The following is a 17,167-nucleotide window of genomic DNA, read 5'->3' as shown; positions in this document are numbered from 1 at the left end:
TTGTTTCCTGCATTCAGGAGATTCACTTCCCCCATTAAAGGTCCTTATAGGTCTGAAGGCTGTGAATCTATCATTTTACCCCTGACACAGGGCACAGTTAAACTCTGGAAAGGGAGGTTACATTCACTGGTGTTTGGGAAACTTTTCTTCTGAGATGCTTAGCAGAGAACGGATGGAATTTTAGGCAGTTTGCTATGCTGCTGGGTGTAAGGAAAATTAGAAAGAGTAAGATTTCTTTAACAATGACTTAGAAGTAAGCTGGAGAGTTTTAAATAGAACATTCTTATTCCAAGATGGAGAGTAAATATTCAAAGAGAAAAATAACTCAACACACAATGTACTGACCTGAGTTTCACTTTAAGGTAATCTGATGAATTCACATGAGCAAATGGGCTTTGCAAAATAGCTGAAAGATTAGCATTTGTCCCTCCTGATTATCTCCAGATGTAATCCTATAATTTCTGCACAGAATATTTGGCACTGTGACCTGACATGAACAAAACAACTTGCAGTCAAATGCATCTTTTATGAGTAAATGGACCAGAATAAAACAAGGAAGGTTTCAATCTCCAGGTAGAGAAGCTGCTCCGCCCACATAAAGGCAGGATATCTGAATCCAGCTTTGGACTTAAAAGGATTTGTGCTTCTATCCAGCTACTTTGTGAGAAAGCTTGTCCAAAGTTCATTTGAAAAAAAAAAAGAGATTGTAGCCCCATGGGGAAAACCCTCCGGTGCTAATTGCTGTCAGGTTTGTGTACGTACCTACATGCTCCCTTGTTCTGCTGATACCACATGAGCCCTACAGGAAGAACTGTGCCCTAAAGAAGCCACACACAGGCCTTCCGGTCAGGCAGAAGATGCAGTTTTAAATCTAAAGATAAGTTTTTGGGTTCTCCAACTTTGGAACAACATACATACTCCTAAACTGCAGCATGGACATGGTACCTCTCACACCATAAGGCTGATACAAAAAAGAGGGAAGAAGAGAAAGCAGGGAAATGGGAGAAGAAAAAATGAAATAATCCTTCATTTTCTAAACAAGCCTGTGCCTGACCAGATCTCATGAGTGCCCATTTGGTGCTTTTAACTCCACTGTCTTTCTTTCCCAAATAAAAAGCAGTGCTAAGGCAGGTTACAAATTACAGACAGGATAGCTGGAGAGAGGTCAGTCTCCAACTTCATTCATTTTCCAGTTCCTAAGATTATAATCATCAATATTCTGCCTCAGAATAGAGCTTGGCATTAAATTATAAAATAATAAAAGTGAAGAGTGAAGCACAGAGGTAGCAGTGGCTTTTGTCCTCTCAATGACCACTTAAACCATTTTCCAATGTGATTACTGAGCACATCACGCACATGGTGTAACTACTGGTGGTCTAGACTGTAGGAGAGCAGTAGCACAATCCAAATTCCTGATATTGATTTTGGAAAGGGAGACTTATCCAAATGTGAAGTGCCAAAATCAGACAGCTACAAACAAGGGAACTGGGGGAGTTTCAGTGTCTCAGCCACAATTCTCCTCCCATCCATCTGCATCCCTATGGTGCTCAGACACCCTGAAAAAGCCTCGCTTGGTCCTCCTAGATGCCAAGTGTGACTTTCAACTTTAATTAATACAAATGGGTGGTACACTTTAGATTAATTAGACACGACACTCACATTATTTAAATCCAATATAAAAACAGATTACAGCAAACACTTTGAAACCCTCATTTTACAAAATGTCTAATGACATCAAGCCTTGGTGACTTGCTATACATCTACTGTTTCTTGCTTCCTTAGAAAAGAAGGAATAAATGAAGTGAGAAGAACACTGGAAAAATCTAATAGACAAACTGACTAATCTCAGACCCCAAGGTCATAGCAAAGCAATTCATTTCTTGGCTTTTCAACAGCACAAGACATGATTTATCAATCTGAGACCCGGCTTATAAACACTATACATCTCAATAATATGTTCTTTGCACTGTGTAACTTTTTAAACAATGATAGATTGCTTGGGCTGGACCAAAGTTATTTTACAAACAGAAATAGAATTTTTGCAAATGAAATAGTTCGACAGGGAGGGAAAAAAAAAAAAAAAAAAAAAAAGAAAAAAGAAAAAAAGAGATGAGGCCAAATAGGAGATCTGCTTAACTGTAACTGCTAAGGAATCTAACTATCTGCTCTAAAATATTTCCAGGCTCCATATCCTTTAAAAAATCTCCTCTTCATCATTTTATGCAACTGAAATTGAAGGCCAATAAAGCAAAAAATATTTAAGTTCAAGAGCACTAACAAAAATTACATTGCCAAAATAAAAATAGGTATTGGGGTTCCAAAAGGATTGTGAATCAATACCTGCAGTTGCCTACTTGATCACAGACATCCTTTAAGTCGTTAATGAGTTCAAGTCTTAGTTTCCTTTCTCTTAAACTGAAATAATATTTTTGCTCTTCCGCCAAGAGCCTAATCTTTATAACATGAAGCCTTCAGGCTCATCCTCTGCTCACACTGAGGACGTGGCTCATGAATTTTTTAAAGCAGGGTTCTCTTTGGCCGGCACCTGACATGAGCTGGCCCCAACTTTGACGAGGCTCTGAAGGCAGTGCTGTAATGTAAAACACTGCTGTACCATTTCCTCCTCTGCAGCTTGTCAAATTCCCTGACAGAGTCGAACGCCAGCCTCAGAGCCTGCTCCACCTGCAAAGGGAGGAAGAAAGTGCTGGCCGGGCACCTGCTGCTTCTAGGGTCTTGACTGAAATAACTCGGTCTGTTTCTTGGAAGTACAGAACATAGGCTTAAGAATACAGATGAGCTCAAAGACTATGTATAAGGAATGAGTCTGAAAGTTCAACACGCTTGATTTCCAGTCCTCTAAATTTACTGCTCCAGGCAACACAGCTCCTGTCAATTTTCAGGTGACAAATACTCTTTCAGAGACCTGGCTGTTCCTTCGCTCACTTATTATTTAGACAATACAATATGACCTCAGTCTGAGTAGGGCTGATCCTTATAATGTAAGAAAATCGAAAAGATCAAAGCCGCACATGATGTGGCTGCATGAGGTTATTGTAGGGAAGCTCTGCCTCGGGGATTAGTCAGAGATTCCATTTCAAACAGCAATCACGATTGAGCCAGCACACATATGCAAAGCATGATTTTAAAAAGTAAAAGTAAAAAAGGAATGCGTTATTACATTTCAGTGTTGTTCCACTTACTCATGTTAATAAAGTTACTTCAGGCTCCTTTTAAAAATACTGCATATTAAAGAAGCTGAGCGCTGCAACCACAGCTCCCAGTGGAACAAACACTGACTTGGTGTTGCTTCAGGGCCCTCTGGCACTGATCACGGGAAGCTCTTTAACAGAAAGGAATAAAAGAAATAAGTTCAGGCTTAAAAATGAGACATCAAAAGGGGGTTTAGCAGGAGACAGAAACAGCTGCTTTTACATCTTATGATAGCTCACGCTATATTAATGCCCTTTTTAGTTTACAAAAGAAGAGACTGTACCATTTCCAAAGTGAGAATCATTGCTGCTTCAAAAGTCTGGAAAGACAGCAATAGCATTCACTTTCAAGTTGTTTCCTTTCCCATTTTCCTTTCTGTAGCTTAAACGGCACTTCCTTTCCACTTGGCTCATTTCCACTCTCTCTGTCCAGGATTTCAGATCACCTGGGTATCTCAGTGCCTCAGGCCCATAATATTTTATCCTATTTATACACCTAACTCAGCAATTTACTGTGCCTAGGCAGAGTGCTGCACCCACATAGGCTCCTAGGCCCTCAGGAGCCCTTTCTGCCCATATAAACAGCCTCTCTGCCAGAGCACAAGGTCAGCTTTCCACTGGGTAAGGCTAAGCGCGCCCTCTATCCCTGTATCTCTCCTACCCCATTGCCCTTCCAGAGGCAATTGCTACACACCAACAAGCTTCCTGGTACACCACGCATCACATCAAAGAAATCCCTATCTAAAAGATGACCCAGCAGATGTTCGCATCTTCCTGTGCATTTTATGACATAATTTACGGCTCTGGTCCTTCTCTCTCTCTCTATAACACAAGAGCCCACGACTTACCCAGCAGAAAGGAGCATTTCTGCATTCCCACTCACGTAAGGGCACTGCTGCCCCCAGAACTCTCTCAGCACATTTCCCTGCATGTTTGCAACAGGAGGGGATGGCTCAGGCTGACTGCCCAAGCTCCTGCTGTTTGTTACTCTAAAGCTGCCTCACACCTGGAAACAGGCAACTGTGACTGATTCTCTGACAAACATTTACCTTGGCATGCACAGTGCAGAAGGAATCCTCACATTCGCCTCTGTCGCTGTAAGCAATTTGCATCCCTAACACTGACAAATATTACAAATTGCACACCTGGAGCTGTTACAAGCCCCAAGCGGCTCAAAGCTGCACTTTTTCTTCCATTTTAAAAACACCTGGAGTGTCACCACAGCACTATGTGTCATCTTTAAAATAAGGAATGCTACCAGAGTGAGAGGAAAGACAGTATCTTAGCTCAAAATAAATTATAAAAGTGCTTGTAACATCAAATGTGATCAGTGGCTTGCATGATGCCTGTATGCAATTGGTTTTGGCTTGCTTGGGGTTTTTTTGCCATTCACAGGTGGCAAATGGCTGAAAAATATCACCACTGTTTCATTTCACCTTTTTGGGTGAAGGGAGTCTTGCTTCCCCATTTCTAGAGGGTGCAGAGGACTCTCCCAGCACAGCAGGAAAGAAGCCACTCGCCCTATCCCCACCCGCCAATTACTAAACAGGGTGGACAGTCCCAGCCTTCTTCACTGTTTATTTGTCCTGGCGCCCAGAGGTTGTGATCTCAGGCACCCTGCTGCAAGTACTGTGCTCTTTCCTTTATCTTGGTCTCCAAGTGCAACCTAACAAGCAGAGTAATGCAGAAAAGCCCTAACAGCTTTGTGACAGCACTGCAGAGGATAAAGGGAGCTAGTTTTCCAGAGCTGCCTGGGAAGAAATCAAACCAGGTGGGCAAGGCCAGCCCTGCTTTGACAAGGGGAGTGGGACAGCAATGCCCTTCTGTCCTAAGCAGCAGAGGGCAACATTTCCTGCAAAAGACTTGGACCAGAATCACTTAACTCATTTCATTTAGTTTCTCATTTCTTTTTAAATCAGTCTGCCATAGAAGTGATTTTTTAAAAGCATCAAAATCCACAGCTCTGCCTCCCTTAACTTTATAAAGTACACAGATTCCTGGCAGTTAAACCCAGATCTGCTATGTGATCCTCTAACCCGATTCCCTGTGTGTCGCAGGATGGAAAGTGTCAGCCAGCTACTTGACATGGAGCCAAATGACTTGGGTTTCACTAAAGCAAAGCTTCTAAAAAGATGTTCTGTCTGAATGGAAGACTGACGATGAGGCATCCAGTGTTTACGCAGGTATTTGTTCTAATGATTAGTCAACCTTGTTAAATATTAATGCTATTTCTACCTGCATTTGTCTGGCTTCAGCTCCCAGTCATAAATGCCTTGGTATACATATCCTTACCGCACTGAAGAGCCTGTTAACACCCAGGACCCCTCAAAGACACTGAGACAATAGAAATCTGACAGTCTTTCTGCCACTCTCATGTTAAACAACTCTTTTTTTATATAATTATTTTTAGGTCTCTCAGAAAAATACCGAATGGCACCAGGCTCAGCTGAGACTAAAGCCCTTCAGCACACTCTGATGGCTGTGTGTTGTATTTTTCTTTATACATCTCAGATGTACAGCTTTATAGGATCATACAGTGCTGGAGATCTCTTTAAACAGTGTTATTTGGTACACAGCCACGCGTCTCATTTAAAACAAACAACCAACCTAAGGAAATGACATCTATCTAACCATTTTCAAGCAAGTAAATTGTTACTTTATCCCTCAAATAACCCAATTGGATTTGGCAAGATATTTTACTTAATTGCAGAAAAGGTTGATATTGTTTTACTATTGGCCACTTCCACCAAGATGTATCTATCAAAGCAGACCCGCCAAGTCAAGCTGTCCGTAACAGGAGAGCTTTTCTTTTCACGTTTTGCAGACAGGTGCTGTGAGAGATCTCATCTCTGGTTTGAAATAGACTCCCACCAACACTCCATGTTAGGCTTAATTGGATGGGATGCTGTTCTGCACACATTCAATCTCCTGCAACATAGAGACATCTAAAGCAAGAAGAACTAAGTATTGGATTAATATTTAAACATAGCAAAACTGCCAAATATTGCAGCAGAGAAGTTTCTCGGGCAAAATTTCCCTGACAGGATACCAGGAACTTTCACTGAAAGGAGCCACTGGTAGTTACTTGCATCCTGAGGGCGAGATTGGAGCCCTGGAGAGCTGCTTAGTTTTCTGCTCTCCATGCACACGAAAGCAGAACACATAATAAGGTCACGACAGGCCAAAAATAGCAAATCTTCAAGTAGTTGCAATTCAGACAGATATCAGATCTGCTGGAAAGTAAGCAATTTGACCAGCATGCAGAATTTCTGAAGATCACAACTTTTACAGCATTTTGTGTTTTACAAATACCCTTCAAAAGTTAAAAAATAAAATAAAATAGGTACATACTTTTCAGGGTTTTCCACTTCTTCAGTAACAAAATTGAGGTAAAACCTAGGAAAGAGTCATAAATATATCATGAGACCTTGGTAGATTTTAATTCTGTATTTATTTCATAGAGAATCAAGAAGATGCACTTAGTTAAGCAGTGCTGTTAATTCTGGCAGGCTCCTCACGCTCAGGAAGGGAATTCTCAGAAATGACAGCAAAGCAGAAAAAAAGGCAAGAGCTATGTCATGTCACTGTGGGATGAAATCATATCTGTCGCCTTGACACACTAGGCCAACTATGCTCATCCTAATGCTACACAGACACACACAAAGACATGCACCCTCGAGTCTTTCACCATCTTTTGACCCAGCATGAAATTCCACACAGCCAGGTTTGCCATCTCATCCAGCCTCTTCAGCATTTGTTTCTAGACTTGCTAGTGTGTGCAGCGCAGGATAGTTCCAAAGAGAGATGGTTTCTGTAACAGGACCCCTCCTACATGCTAACAGGTAGAAATAATTTGGTGGTCCTGCATTAGTCATTTTATTAATGCAAAGACATGTTTCTTTACATTCTTTTCTCTACCTGTCCTTTTTCTTCCAGCATTTTATACCCAGGTAGTCTACACTTGCTCTTGGCAGGATAAGCCCACATCCATAAGCAATACCACCTTTGTTTTGTACTTTAAAGCTGTATCATTAAAAGATAATAGTGTCGCAGGCTATGCATAAATTTCTGCCTCCATCCTGGGACACATCACCAGCACTTGCAGCACTCCTTCACATCTAGCTTATTGGATTGATTTAGCCCCATGAAACTGATAGTGCAAGGGTATTGACACTCCACTTAATGGTCTGCTCTTCTGTGCTCTGAGGCAATCAATTTGAGCTGGTGACAAAGACAAATAGGCAGCTTAGGAGAAGCACTATCCAAACGAGATCTTTTCCTGCTAATTTCTCCTATAAGTGGCAAATCAGGACCATGAAATAAAAGTCAGAAAGTGTAAGGGAAAAAACAGAGATGATTTTTATTTTAGGTTTGGACCGTCATGTGGAAAAAGGAAAGAAATGGGAAAGAAACAACAGCAGAATAGCAATCTTCTTGATGTAAGATTTCACAGTAAACCAGCTCTGCTTTGGCAATGAATAATATTAAAGACCTTTTAAAGTTGCCACCATAGAAATGTGTACACCAAGGGCAATGTTTTAAAAGTGAGAAGCCATCATGTGTATGGATGTATGAGACAGAGGTGGCTGTATCAGAGAAGGAAGAAGGAAGAGACTGTCCCTATAATGAGTTCAATTTCTTTGAGCCTTCAAAATGCCAGGCTCTTTTCTTACATATCTATCACAGATAAAAGCTGTGGACTCGCTCAGGTTACCCTGCCCCCCCCCCCAACACTACCACCATTTAATACAAAAGTGCTGTTCAGTGCTTTAGTGTGCATGTTTATACTGCTCCTGCAGTGGGGGAGTTACAGGCCAACAGAGAACTCAGATGCTGGGCCCATTGTCCCTCTGAATGAAATAAATAAATCCCTTATCGTTCATTCCCCAGCTTTTGTACAAGGGTAAGAACTTTACTGTCTGTGAAGGCTATGGAAGGGAAAGGGAAGACCTCCAGACAAAGCTATCTCAAAAATAAGCCCACACTCTGCAGTCTTTTTGTTGTATATTGTAGTCTTTTTTTCATGCCACTGCTGCAAAGCACATCAGCACTGTGCAGAGTGGAGCCCTTGCTAAGCACAAATAAATCGTAAGGTAGATTTGAAGTGTAGAAGCTTCTTTCAAACAAGCCGCAGTGTACTTTGGTGGGGAGAACTTAAAAGAAAGTTCTGAGCCAGATACTTGAAGGCAGATTCTCATTACGTTTTGAATAGCACTTAACTTTTGTGGAAGCGAGTTGCACTTCTTGTTAAGTGAGGTCCAATTTTGTCAGAGCAGAAGCCACAAGAACCAGTGTTTTCATCTTGTTTTGTGGTCTGCACTCGCCTTATCAGAATTTGCTTCTGATTCTAAAATGCTGCTTTCACAAAGCAAAGGCTGAGGTCCACACAAATGGGATGGAGAACTACAACTTTGTATCAGTTCAGAGAGATCTTTTTCATATAATTATTGTCTTCTTTAACAAAATCTAAAGCATTATGATCCCTTTTAGCCTTCTATTAAAATACTTAGTAAGAATTTAAGAGCGTTCATTTCTCATTGCTTTTATTTCTAGCCTTGAGAACAGAAATATGCCTGATTTTTTTCGTGTTCAGTGGGTGCTTACGTACTGCATATCAAAGAAGAACAATCTTTCCTTCTCAGAGCTGCTTGCAGAGAAGCTGCTGAGCATATGGGACAGCAGCAAGAGCTATCCTTGCTATATATGATGGAGTTTGGGAAAAGAGGCAGAATGTGCGACTCAATTTGTTGTATAAATAAATGCCTCTGTTAGTTCATATTAGTGTTTGCTTTCAGGACAAATGCTTATAGGTTTCAACAACTTACCAGCCTGAATAGGCGTACATTCCTGAATAGAAAGCAAGTGGTAATCCCATAATACTGGCATCATTCCCTGAAAAGGCATTTTTAAAGTGCTGCGTTTCTCCTGCAATATAAAAAAATAAAAATTAAAAAAAATAAAATAAAAATTGAAAAACAAGCTCTCTGGTCACCTCCTACTTTAAAACAAATAAATATATCGCACCATGGAACATTTAATCACCCAGTAGTTCACTGACTTCAAGTTCTGCCCTTGACCTTAATTTCTGACCCAACCCTCACAGCCAAATTCTGCTGGCAATTGTAAAAGGCTCTTGTGGTGTCCTTAGCCATGTCACAGCAGAATTCGACCTGTTAGTTTTTGTAAAGTGTTCTGAATTTGATGACACTCAGCACACTGTTGTCTCCAGCAGTGACTTATACAACACTGAAGAGCAAAATGAGCTCTGGGGTTTTTGCTATAAACATTCCCCTTGTTTATTAACATTTTCTTCAGATGGAGCATTAATAGCATTTCACTTATAAGAAACATTTGTAAAGTAAACAAACCCAGTATCTTAAGCCTTCCAATGACTGAAGTTCTCTGTATTTAGTAAGTTTCTCTTCTGCATTATAGGCAGTACTGTAGCTTATGTTATAGAGAGAGTTATGCTTCTCTACATGCAAATGTTTTGACATTCTGAAAAAGTGCAAAGCAGGTAGCAGAAAAGTTGTAGGAATAGTTGAGTGCCAAAGATCAGTACCAAAATGAGTGCATGAAAGCCAAAGTCTCTGTCCAAAAAACACTATATATACACCATGAGACCAAATATTCAGTAAAGATCTTTCCAGTCCTTTGATAATAGAGGAAGGTGCTGACAAAGCCAGAAGTCTCTCTGCTAGTGTAAATGCACTGCCACTAAAGAACACCAGACATTCATCTTTCCTTGTGGATGGGTATCTGCAGCTGAATGATGAAATGTGGAGGAGCCATGCAGGAACAAAGCATGATTAAGGATATACTCCTCCAAAAATTGTAAGAGAAACAACTGGAAATTCTAACGCCACATTATGAGCTTTATCTGTGTGCCTCTGACATAGTCAATGGGTTATGCTATTTCATTACCCGTCTGCAAGGTCCTCTATGGTTCAAAAGACCAACCCATAGGGCCCAGATTTCTTGAGAAGAAAATGATCGTCTGTATCAACAATAACAACAACAAAAAGCAAGCAGTAGGCAAAGGAGAATTCACTGAGATTTAAATGAGCAATGGTCAAACACTCTCCTCTTTACATATTTTTACTGAACCCTCAGGCAGAACTTCCACTGGAACTGTGGCAATTTAGCTAAAGGAATTGGGAACACTGAGCTGCATAAGAGGGGCAAAGCCAGTCCAAATCTGGGTCTGACCTGTTCCAAAGGCCTAGTGGAAAAGGTGCAGGTAGAAACAGAGAAAATGTCTGTGCATGAAAGGAGGCAAGGGAAGGCATGGCAATATCCAGAAAGCAAGTGAAAAACATGCAAATAGAAATAATGAATTAGCAGAACACTGCATAGGGTCACATTTATTTCAGAGACTAAGGGCAGTGAGCTGCCTGTCCCTGTCAGGCACTGAGCTCATGGGCAGACCCAGTGCTATGCAGTTGCCTCAGGTGAGAGGGAGCCTTGTGGGGCACAAGAGCGGCCCCAGGAGCTGGGCCAACCACTGCCATCATTTTTGCTAGATAAAACCTGCCACCAATTCATTAAATCTGTCCTTCTTTCTGACTCACTGTGCTGAATGGCTCCTTGTGCTTTGTGTAATTATTATCTAGCTTTACTGTAATGAGAGAGAGTTGTGGCTTGTCACCTTCTCACTCACGGCCATCAGGGTTCTAATGGAAGAGTCTCCTCTCAGACAGCTCTAAGGGGACCAGCAGAGCTTCACTGTTAGCAGGAAAAGGCTGCATACCATATTCATGCAGGATATTTTCACACTCCTTGCTTAGGCAGCAACTATCCAGCCTGCTTTCTTATCTTACTCTTGGATAGGCCACACCATTGTATTTAGGTTAGACATTAAGAAAAACTTCTCAGAAAGAGTGGTTGGGCACTGGAATGGGCTGCCCACAGAGGTGGTGGAGGCACTGTCCCTGCAGGTGTTGAAGAAATGTGGAGATGTGGCACTGAGGGACATGATTAGTGGGCATGAATGTGTTGGGTTGACAGGTGGATAGGTGTTCTTAAAGGTCTTTTCCAACCTTAATGATTCTGTGATTCTAGTCTATGATATAGTTGTATGCTTCTGTTTTTCAATTGGAAGAAGTAAAGCACTCATGCAGCTGAGCAACCCAGAGAGCTGCAGGCAGGAAGCCTGTGAAAACAGCAGCTAGCTGTCTTGTCCTCCAAGACAGCACCTCTTCACCATTCATTTCTCTCTGATAATGAATGATCACAACCATTCCTACTGACTGGTTAAAGAATAGCATCCACAATTAGAACAGCTTGCACGATAGCGTTTCTTTCATACATGCCCAAAACTGAGCCTCTAACACCACCATACCCTTGTGCTGAAGAAAAGCAGGCACCAGCACAGTTCCCAAAGCTCATGCACAATGCAATTTACAGAGAAGGGCAATCCTGTCACTGGCTTGAAAACCAACTCTATCTGAATAGTCTCATTGGCATGCAGAAGGAAATACCAGTTCATCCCAGTGTAGTTCCACCTCTAATCAATTACATGACAGTACAGAGCTCCAGTTGAACAAGCAGAGACTAATTAAGAGATTTTGCTGCTATAAGCATTATTTGGTGGAGGCAGGTGGGGGGAGGCTGCGGAGGGTAAAGATAAAAGCACTTTAAAAGCATTTACTTTTCATTTCATACCTTTAATTAGCTGGATAACTCCAGGGACTATAATTATCAGAATTGCTACAAGCTTGCAAAAGGTAAGGAAAATCTGAATGCGGGCACTCCAGCTGACACTTGTGCTATTCAGGACCATCACTAGCGCTGCAAGAGGAAAAAAGAAAAGTCAGAAAGAAATATTCATTCCACAGAAATCACCACAAAAGTCTCTGAGGCTGCAGAGATACTAGATTCTGCAGCACTGAAGGAAATAACACCCTGATAGTCTTGTCTAACTGCTGCCCTCCCACCCCTCTCATGTTTCCCTTATAGTCTCCATACTAAATGCTGGAGCAGAGCCCTTCTTAGACCCTTCCACTTCATTCTCCACTTAGCTCCTTCTGCAACAAATTAAAGGTTCGTTTACCCAGGACTGTTAGCTGTTGGTAGGTGACGGGCTGACAGAAGCTGCCTCAGATGAAAAAAAATAATTGCACAGGCCCTGTCATTCCAGATTTCTGTACCGGTGCCAGTTTGATTAGAGATTTGCATTTTCAGAAAACACTAACAATTAATAATGACATTAAACTTTCTCACCCCCTTTTAGGTCCCACGTGAATTTGTCACTCACTGCCTTGTTTACACCTCCTCCTTTCTCTTGCTATTTCCCCTCCTGTACAGCAATTCCATGCTGACACAGGAGGGCCAGAGTGCAAGCAGCATTTCCGCCCACACTGGGAACAGATGAGGAAACCAAAACCCAAGTTTGCACCTTGCCAAGCCTAGGAGCCCAGGGGAGTGGAGCTTCCCTGCCCCACCTGCCCAACACACATCTCCCTGGGCTGCTGCTGGAGCTCAGCGATGGGAGGTCCTACAGCTCAAGTGCCACTCATTCCAGTTTACATAAACAATTACCCTGACAAAACAGAATCAATAGAGTAGTTCACCTAAAAATAATATTTACTAACTTAATGGAAAACATGAGTCATTTCACTAGATAAGAATTCCTCTTTCCCTTCTGCCTCAGGGAAAGGTGAGTGTGGCACAACAAGCCTACTCATTGATCATCTCGCTCCTTCCATCGTGTGGAACTAATGAATTAGTCCTTCATCACAGCTCTTCCTTCCCTCCAGCTCTCCCAAGAGCGCTGCTCTATCTGCCTCATCAGCCACACAGCGCACCACAGGATGCATACAATTGTGAGGCACTGTCTCCCACCAGACCCTGCAGGTTTGTGGGAGCTGGCATCACAAACCTGGCACAGCACAGGGCTCTGACTGCAGAAACAGCTGGGCTGTCCCACGCCTTCTGTATCGATTTTGGCCAGTGGCAAGGCCAGAATGTATTATAAGCAACTCACTGTTTAAATCAAAAAAGAGTTCGTGTTTCATGGAAAAGTGAGAAAACTACAAGCAATCCAGAAAAAAAAATAATAATAATAATAAAAATATATATATATATACACACACACACACACATATATATGTGTATATATATGTATATATATATACACATATACACACACACAGCATTTTCTGGAATTTGCATTTGCAAACTTGTAGGCCCCGCACTCAAGTGGGCAATTTACCAAAATCAACTAATGTTGTTGACCAAAGTCAACACGAACTCAGACTATCACTTAGTTTTAAATCCACACACAAAAACAAACAAACAACAACAACAAAAAGATCTTAAAGGTTACAATTAATTTTCCAGTTCTGTATTTTACCATATTTTAGGACTGGGATGTCATTTTCTGAGTCACCAAAATACCAGCTGCACTTACAGAAAGTATCACTTGAGACCCAAACACTTTTTTGTTGTTGTTGTTTTTTTTGCTTTATTAAATCCTTGTGTGTGCATATTTGGCAGGAAACAGAAAATCCATGGGGTCCAACTCATTACTCTACTTTCCCAATATTACCCTGATGTAACTTCACTCACTGAGATGTTGAAAGCTCCCCTTAAGTCACTGCCAAATAGCAGGGCTTACCGAGGCTCTCCCTCTTTCTTAAGGCTTGATCACCAGGAAAATAGGGTAGAAAAGGCTAGCAGCTGTCATTCAAGCATAGCATATCAACATAGTTATTTAACCAACAGTGATTAAGCTATGAAGAGATCCCGTGCCATAATCAAGCACTGTCTCTTTTCAGATTTCTTGCAAAGTTCGCTGTATTGCCTTTTTCTATTCCACGGGACAAGCCCAGGAAGGGATCAGGCTATGAAAAAATGTCACCAAAGAATTCCAGGCTTGGGAAAAGATCTGTTACTTGACATCAAGCATGCTCAGAGTTCAGGACCCCTGCAGCAATCAGTCTGCTGCTTTACCTGTGGCAGAACAGGTTATGTGAGCATCCTCACCCTCCTTGAGTGTCGTTAATGCATCTCTTTCAGCCTCCAGATACACATATGAGAATGTCATCAGATGGCAAACTAAAATGAGCACTAATTTTGATCCACTCATCACCTTGCTTGCTCATCAGCCACGCACAAATCACAAATCTGCCTAAGAGCCACACTGGCTTGAAAGAAAAGCACTTAGAGCAGTGTTTCTGTGAAGATAACCTCCATATGAGCAGGCTGCTAAACTTTTCCTATCCCTGCCCGCAAACTCAAACCAGCAAAGTGCTTTCAGCTAAGGTTTCTTAATGAAATGGAGAAAGCAAAATGGACACAGCAAGGATCTTCATTTGATTGGGATGGTAAAGGAAGGCTATGCTTGCAGCCAGTCCAGTGCACAATGCCATTAGTTTGGATGATCCTCCAGAAAAGCAAGTCCCTTGCAGAGTTGAGCAACTGCACAAATGAAGATGGAAATTTTATCTTGGGTCTGTAGTCATTATCAACAGCACACTTCTACATATGGGATCTTGTGGAGATATTTCAAGATTGCAGAGACTTTGATACAGGATCAGAGCAAAGATCATAAGGACACAGCAAGTCCCCAGACAAAAGGACAGTAAAAGCAGGACTCACCTCTAAATTGGCTAGCTAAAAGTCAGGTGGCTGGTCTGCCTGCATCCTCCATGAAAAGACATTTACCTCCACAGGATGATTAATCACCCATCTTTCAGATGCCTAGCAAAGAGAACAGTTGCCTTCAGGAAGGATATTCCCTCCCCCCCACCCCACCCCCCGTCCTCACTAATTTTACAGGGAGCAGTGGCAACTGGCTATAACTAAATACCTAACTAAAAGTGAGTTGAATTCTAATCTATGGAGAGAGAACAAATAGGGTTTGTGAACAATTGGTAACACTAATCATGTTGCTTTTCACAATCCTTACCCTTCACATAGCCACAGCTATAAATGGATAACACCTGATGACAGAAGCAGCAGCAAGCATCCCAGCCTACCTTTCAGGAACACATGTACCATTGCCTCAGCAGGAAGCCAAGGGAGCTGCCTTCCCCTGACTTTTCAGGCTTTCAGGGTCAAGACATTTACACAAAGCAAAAAGTATCCTTAGGTTGTGGCTTTTAATGCATCAATTAAAATGAAGTCACAGGAGGCACAAAAGCACCCATCGGAGCAGCTTTTGCTATTCCTACAGCCAAGTGATGTCTTGATTTAAACCACTTGTCTGAAAACTGTCAGTGGGAGAGAGCAGCGTCCACAGCATCCACCATGAAGGTAGAAAAAGCAGCTATTGGCTCCCAGGAACATCCAATTGATGCCAACAAAACTTCCCAGAGTATCTGCCAGTGAGCCCTGACAGATCTGTAGAGCTGACCTTGATTTCCAAGCACGATATGGCTTCTGTCTAGCAGGCACAACTTGGGTAATTAGGTCTTTTTGGCAGACCTCCGAACACAAAGAGAGAGGAAAAAATCACATATTTTACTCTAAATGAGCTTGAGTTGAAAAACTTTATGAATGTTAGAGTTGGTAACCTGCTTTCACTTTCAGTTTTTTATAGCTGAACCCTGTTTATTTGACTTCTGATATTTAGACCAAGTGAAAAGATTAGAAGTGGCTCAGTTAAGGCTGCGTGGCCATTCAGGTTATACATCAACAATACAGTTCAATAAGTTAACACAGCATAACCTCTCGTTGGCTATTACAAATACGTTTAACATGAAAAGAGTTAAAAGATACTAATAAAGCAACATTTGAATGTCGATTTTTATTATTCCTTTGCATGGCCTATCTCTGTGCTTTGCAAATGTTTTCTTCATTCAGAAAAACAATAAATATGGAGAAGACTTTTTGTTGTAAAAAGAAAGTAAGAAATAAAGAAGTACCTATGACAAAAGCACCATACCCTGGAACAGAAAATTTGCATCTACAGCTTAGGACAGGTGACTTTAGGGGGAATTTTATGCCCAGCACACCTTTACTCCTATAAATAACAAATAAAGATGGAAATATTTTTTAAGGTCACCATCTTCCATGGTTCCATTTTAGTTTTCATATGATCTCCATCTCCTCTGGAGTACCCTTTTTTCTTTTGCATCACAGAGACACCAAGGTGGAATGGTGGTGACAGGAGTGAACCTTAGCCACTCTATAAGCAGTGCTTTTCTGCAGCTAGGTGAGAGACAGCAGTGTCCGCCACTGCCATCTTAATCCTGCCTGCATCCATCTCAGGCAACCTTTGCATTGCAGCTCAAAAGGAACTCTCAGGAATATCATTCTTGGCCACACACAATTTTGGTACACAGTATTTCACTACTCCCCCCCACTTATCTCCATTCACAAACCTGTTTTGCTGACCATAAAGTGGAAAGGAAGAACTGCCCTCCATATTCACTCTATATAACACAAGGAATAATAGACTTAACTTGCAGAACAGAATGTTTAGATTGAAAAAAAAGAAGAAAGAAAACAAAAAGAAAAACTTTCTTGTGAAAAGGACAGGAAAAAGTGGGCTACAGCACTGAGTAAGGTGTAGGAACTCACCCCTGGGACTGTGAAAACCATTGTAGACAAACATCTGTTGGGAGCTGTTTAGAAATGCACTGATTGTGTTTGAGGCAGGGGACTGCCTGGAGACTTTTCTAAATCTTTTCCTTCCCTCTGTAGTACGATCAGAAAATACAAGATAACACTACAGAGTAAAGTTTCTTTCAAGGATACAGGTTGGTACTACCTTTCTCCCCATGCAATAGGTATGTAGTGAGCACTCTGCAGGTGTAGGCGATAGAAGGGACCAAGAGTGGATAAGACGACAAAAAGCTCATAAGCTCATATTTTCATTAACTTAACAAAATCTTCAGTGGAAGTAAACACTACCTTTGCCACCGTTAAATTGGATTATAAGATCTTCAGTGCTCCAATGTGTCTGTGCAGCTCAACATCTTAATCTCACCTATCACTCTGCCTACCAGCAC

At 41.6% G+C, this 17,167-nt stretch overlaps 1 protein-coding gene across 1 annotated transcript in view; it reads right to left on the bottom strand.

The window, feature by feature from the left end:
- SLC7A11 (solute carrier family 7 member 11) overlaps positions 1–17,167 on the bottom strand; it is a 57,260-nt gene that overhangs the window by 31,099 nt on the left and 8,994 nt on the right. Inside the window, exons 4-6 of the mRNA XM_072334878.1 lie at positions 11,874–11,999; positions 9,035–9,134; positions 6,561–6,605 (exon numbers count right to left, since the gene is read on the bottom strand). Coding sequence (XP_072190979.1) covers positions 6,561–6,605; positions 9,035–9,134; positions 11,874–11,999 — 271 coding nt within the window. The remainder of the gene's footprint in view (positions 1–6,560; positions 6,606–9,034; positions 9,135–11,873; positions 12,000–17,167) is intronic.

The sequence above is a fragment of the Excalfactoria chinensis genome, chromosome 4, assembly GCF_039878825.1.
Source record: "Excalfactoria chinensis isolate bCotChi1 chromosome 4, bCotChi1.hap2, whole genome shotgun sequence".
Lineage (NCBI taxonomy): Eukaryota > Metazoa > Chordata > Aves > Galliformes > Phasianidae > Excalfactoria > Excalfactoria chinensis.
Note: the sequence above shows the minus strand (reverse complement) of the source record. Positions and strands in the feature narration are given on the sequence as shown.